Source organism: Temnothorax curvispinosus, unplaced genomic scaffold (genome assembly GCF_003070985.1).
Source record: "Temnothorax curvispinosus isolate PA1 unplaced genomic scaffold, ASM307098v1 QBEX01008356.1, whole genome shotgun sequence".
Taxonomy (NCBI): domain Eukaryota; kingdom Metazoa; phylum Arthropoda; class Insecta; order Hymenoptera; family Formicidae; genus Temnothorax; species Temnothorax curvispinosus.
The window spans coordinates 1,047-6,878 of record NW_020218136.1 but is presented as its reverse complement, the minus strand read 5'-3'; the positions used below and the strand labels follow the sequence as shown (position 1 = coordinate 6,878).

The 5,832-nt window shown below is 33.0% G+C and overlaps 1 protein-coding gene across 1 annotated transcript; it reads right to left on the bottom strand.

The window, feature by feature from the left end:
- Positions 1 to 1,991: 1,991 nt before the first annotated feature.
- LOC112457851 (zinc finger CCCH-type with G patch domain-containing protein) lies at positions 1,992 to 5,409 on the bottom strand. Its single transcript, XM_025021149.1, has 9 exons — positions 4,809 to 5,409; positions 4,500 to 4,697; positions 3,770 to 3,847; positions 3,562 to 3,702; positions 3,321 to 3,463; positions 3,068 to 3,246; positions 2,694 to 2,987; positions 2,458 to 2,637; positions 1,992 to 2,369 (listed from the first exon to the last, which is right to left on the bottom strand). Exons 1-9 carry the CDS (start codon positions 4,857 to 4,859, stop codon positions 2,074 to 2,076), a joined length of 1,560 nt encoding a protein of 519 aa, XP_024876917.1. The 5' UTR covers positions 4,860 to 5,409; the 3' UTR covers positions 1,992 to 2,073.
- Positions 5,410 to 5,832: the final 423 nt, after the last annotated feature.

Genomic DNA, 5,832 nt, shown 5'->3' with positions numbered 1-5,832 from the left:
TGGGTTCGGAAATATGCGCAAGAGCATACCCTTGTATTTCTACCATGATTGACACTTTAGAGGCAGCAGCTACAGCTGAAGACTTTCTGTATGGGCCTGGAATAGATGACTCTGTGTAAGTTAAAAAATAAATGTTTTAATTACGTGTAATCAGCTTTTGAAACTTTAAACGCGTTTTTCTCGAAACTACGTTTTCAAAGTCGGTGAGCAAGATATCTCAAAAACTACTGCAACAATCTTTCTGAAATTTTTTGTGCTTTTTTTAGATATAAAAATCTAGTGTTTAATCGAAGGATTTTTTTTTTCTATGTATACTTTCGTTTTGATGAACGAAAAATGTCCGGTTTTTTTCGCAAAAATCAAGACTCTAACTTTAAACACCCGCCATTTTGTTTTAACTTAATATTTCGGAAATTACATCGATTAACCACTAGATAAACTAATATACTAACGAAATCTTTTTGGTTTTTTTATTTTAGATAACCTCTGGTTCCGAACGGCAGTGCTCACTGCAAAAGTACTTTTCAAAAAGTGCTTCCCGGACATCGGCTGTAACTTCCTTATAAATAAATATTTTTACACGAAAAAATTACTGAATGTTCTTCAAATGTTACTGTTTCAAATACAAAACTTTTGTACAAATATATGCTTATGATTTTTCAAAAAAAATTTTCAAAAATTCGATTTTTTTCGGCCTCCTGACTGCGTATAACCCCTTAATTGCTACCTTTCGCTTCGCTAAGCAGAGGTTCGGCTGAACGCAGCCAATGCCTCTCAACATTAATTATATTTACTACTTACTGCGTATGTTGTATTAAAGTCGCAAAAGTTAAACACACAATATTTTCCGCACAACAGACGCACGCGACAAATAAAGGTGGAAGCACATAAAATTGCAGGAACCATAAGCAGAAGGCAGAAGCCATATGCGCATGCGCATATGGCTTCTGCCTTCTATGGCTCCTGCAATTTTATGTGCTTCCACCTTAAAGCGGAAAGCACACACTTCTGCACAACGCATAATACGTACGTAAGCATAAGATAATTGATTGGTCTATTTCCTTATGCACATGTGTATGGACCAATCAATTTTCTTATGCTTACGCATTATGCGTTGTGCAGAAGTGTGTGGTCCCCGCTTTACACCATGGATAGAATATCGCCGCATTAGCGAGTAAAGACCTCTATGAAGCTAGCCGACAGAAATTACTAAATTTGATAATTTTTAATTTTTTTAAGTGTATTTCGTTTGTAACTTTGGACCCTCCCCTGCCCGCAACGTAGCGTCTACACATGGGGACTTTTAATATGTTAAATAGTACCCTAAAACAAGCCTGTTTAAAAAGTTTCAGCCCAGTCAGTATTATTTCCTCCAAATTTTGTCATTTTACTGGGCCAGTAGTTCAAATTATATACTTTGTGATGTTAATAAAGTAATTCGAAAAACAATAATTATTTGCCAGAAAAAAATCCTTAAAAATAACCTTTTTTTAAAGCTGTTACACTGGTTTCCCCCCTTAAAAAAACTTTAGTACTTAATAACTCTTTTTTAATTGAGAGGGACCAATTTTAACTTTACATATTCATGTTTTATGCACCAAAATACACAAAATTGTGAAGTTTCAAGCAAATCGACGAAGAAGTCCTTCCTCTTTACGTTAACAAAAATCATATAATTTTATTTTTAAAATATATGAATAACTTTAAATTTTAAAAAATTTATTTTACCATTAGTTGTCCCTTCTTCCATACAATGTTTGCCTGCTGGACTCAGTTTTCGAGATATTTGACTGGACTGTTTAGAAAACGGGACATTCTGTACATTTTTTTAATTTAATTCAATACAAAATATATTTAACTTTTAATATTTAACTTTTTCTTTGTAGTTTGCCACTTTCTTGCTATCCTTGACAAATATCTTAATAATTATAAATATATTGATTTTCAATTACTGAGATATTTATCTCATAACGAAAGAAATCCACAGTAAGTATTAATAAAACAATGTATTTTAGATTCGCTTTATATACAGACATACATAACATACATTTCTCCTATGCTATCATATAAATATCAAAACACAGATAATTTAGCCTTGTTCTTCCTTTGATCCTGTTCGGCAGCGATACTTTTCTCAGAAGCCCTTAAATTAGTAAGTTCTTTCTGCTTTTCGTTATACTTCATCGCAATGTTATTATAAAGCACACTACCCTTGGCATGCTTTGCTAATGATTCTTTGAGCTTCGATGATTCCTTTTCTAAACGATTTATGTTTTCTCCAATTTGAAAACTGGCTACATTTAGATTTCTGTTGGATTCTGTTCTAAGTTTATCTCTACTTTGCGAACTATTAGCTGCATCTTCTTTAACTGTAAAAGAATAATTAATAATACTTAAATATAATGTACATATGTACATTAATCATATAAATTCAATATTGGTTTTTCTTCAACTTACGTTTATCACCTAAAGTTTTATTTATAAAATTAAACACATTGCTATCCTCCTTTTGTTTTTCTCTTCGATACTGCCTTTCTCTTTGCTGCTCTAATTTTTGTTGTTGTTTACGCATTTTACGTTCCGCGGAAAACAAATCTTTATCATTGCCAGCAAATTCACGTAATTCCATGCAGTGATCTGGAAAATAAAGCAAGTTAATAACGTATTACACGATCGAAAAAATTTAAACAAACCTAATGATTTCCCTGCTGGCAAAACTTGAGCTTCAACAGGTTGTATTCTACCATCGCTCTGTTTTCCAAGACCAGTACCAATTACATAACCCATTTGCATCATTAATTTGCTACCAATGCCACGTGTATGTCTTTCCCAATTTCCTAAAGGTTCATTGGATTGTAACGTCAAAAGAGATTTGTGAACCAATTGATCATTTATACACGAATTAAATTCGAAATCGTTATTAATATTATTAGCATCTTCGTCATCGCTATCATCAGATGTATCTGACATTTCTAAGTTTGTGTCATCTGCAAACATAATCAATATTTTTTTCAAAAACTGAATATAAAAAAATGTGTACATTAATTAATTTTTAATATTAGTTTACCGAGAAGCAAGAGATCTTGTAAACCAGCTTCTACAATTTTGCCACTCGATTCAAACTTAACTCTGTATTCATCTTCATTCTTTTCAGGCAATTTTAAAACAATGGATCTATGCCACATACTGTTCTTTTGTTTAGTTAACACTTTACTTCCTACTTTAATGTTACGGAAATCAGGTTCCCTGCAAATCAAAAGTTACCACTGAAGTAAGTTCTAAATAATATAAATTTGTTTTAACTGATCAAGAAGAAATACTTGTACTCCTGTAGGCTTGAAAACGGCACAATTTCGCCATGGCAATAATGGCAATTCTCGTCAGAAAACTTGCAGCTACCGTTGAGAAAATACGGACATGGAATCATTTCTTTGTGTGTCGGATTGAGAAAGAAAACTCGAACCTAAAATAATCAAATTTAGGAGTTAAAAAGAGAAGCAAGAGTAAATAACAAGTTGAAATATATGACAATTTTTAGTACAATCAGTATGGTTAACTTGCCTTAATGTCATGGATATCTTTAATCTCTTCGTCACTGTCTCTATAAACAGAACATACCATAGCATTGTGATAACTAATACCACCCCAAGTACTGCCATGAGGAGCTTTACATTTCATACCCTCCAGCTCCTTTAATTCATCCTAAAAGGTCAACTTGCACCGTATAATTGTGTCATTGCTATGACATAGAGAATAGTTGTATACTGACTTCGATGTTATCAGAAGCAGCGATGGTTCTGTCATCCTGTTTATCTTCACTGACATCTGATGAGTTTTCCAGCTCTGCCTAATAGATTTAAGCAATGTGTTTAATAATACGTCAAAGCTGTCTTTACATTATATAACTTTACATACCAAATATAAATATAATATTTTAGATATGGATTCATAACGCTTAAAAAATATAATAATACGCTGTAATAAAACCTGCATGTAATAATAAAATATACTTTACAATATTATTCTATTTTAGTCAATTTATTTATCTTTGATAATAATAATTTTAATTTAATTAATAAAAAAATATAGGACAGTAAAACAGGCTAGTCCACTGGCAATGACTATGTTTACACACCTGCTTATAATTCTATTTAATAACTACCGTATATTATCCGATCCAAAATTTTTCTCCTTTTGATCATTTAAATATGAACCCATCTTGATATTCTGAACATTTAAATCAATTTTTGATATTTATATACTAAAAAAGTTGTAGTTTAAGTATCAAACAAGACTCATATCTAAATAATCATTATGATAAAAAAAGGAAAATTTTGGATCGGATAGTATACAGTAGTTATTAAACCGGATTATAAGCTGCCGTCAATAACTACGTTTACACGGCCCGATTTACACCAAAGTTATAATATGTTATAACTTCGGCGTAAATCAGGCAGTGTAAACGTAGTCAATGATTAAAAATCATTTCTAAGACAGACCTTGAACAAGGCATATTCTTTGTCCAATAGATCTTTTATCTTGTCATCTTCATTTTTGTTTTCTACATCCCCTTCAAGAGTTTGCAAACTTTCTTTCGTCAAAGATATGAGCTCCTCAATATCAGATTTCAGGCTAAGTAAGTTGTCTCTGTCAGGTCCTTTTGGCATTGTAGACAGTGTCGTGTCTACTTGTGACAACTGAAAAAGTAAATAAAAGGCGCTAAGTAAAAATAAATTGCGATAAACTTGTATGAAAATTATGTTTCGTCATGAATGGTTGATACATATAAATTTCTGATATTGACATACCTGGGTTTTATACTGCTCAATAGCTTCTTTTAAACTTCTCACGTCTGTCATACTGGACAATCACTACGAAACATATAAAAAAACAATTGCAACTTGCAACCACTCGCGATAATTCTTCTTTTTCTTCTTTTAATTTTGATCTTATTCCAGATACGGTTCTTGCCTCTTTTCAGAGAGCATAGAGCAATACGCAATACGGCCCAAAACTTAAAACTGTATGATAACCAACTCGGTAAGTAACTGTTTGTAATGAACAAGGCGAGAGCTTATAGTTGGTTGGCAAACCTCAATGAAGTAGCCAGCGGCACACGGAGCACGGAGCATGTTTTCACCAACGTATAATAGTTGGCAAAAAAATTAAAAATTATTTATAATTATCTTTTCCGATCGTTTGGAAATCATTTGGAGAAATTTGGAAAAAGGTATTTATATAGAATAGCTACTGCACCTCAAAAATTAATAAAAATAGGCTCAATCGACGCATTTTGGCACGAAACGAAAGAATCTGGCAGAAAAATGCGGCGGTCTGCCCTGCGAAGCGAGATATTTAGCGTTAAAGTTGATGATTCTTAGGTTAGAAATCCTGTCATACCGACGTGATGTAGCGATCATGAATGAACATGCCCCGCGGCCACACGCGCATGCTCCGTGGTCGCACGCGCATGCAAAAGTGTGCGAATTTTAAACGTATGCATACTTATAATGCATAAATATGGTAATTGTTTAGATGGGGGGAATCACCTTGGATGACCTTGATATTTTAGTATGTTGTCAAGGTCATGGCACCCTTCTGAGTGACCTTCAGAAGGTTTCAGCTCGCGCTCGTTATTCGTTAAAAAGTTATTAATAAAATCTGGAAAAATATAAAAAAAATTTGGAAAATATAGCAGCTATTTTGAGTATTGGAAGGCATAAATAACTAATATATACGTGTGTGTGCCCTGCTTTAAAGAAAATCACAACTTCTATAAAGCAGGGCAACACACGTGTGTGTGTGTGTGCCCTGCTTTAACGAAAATCACAA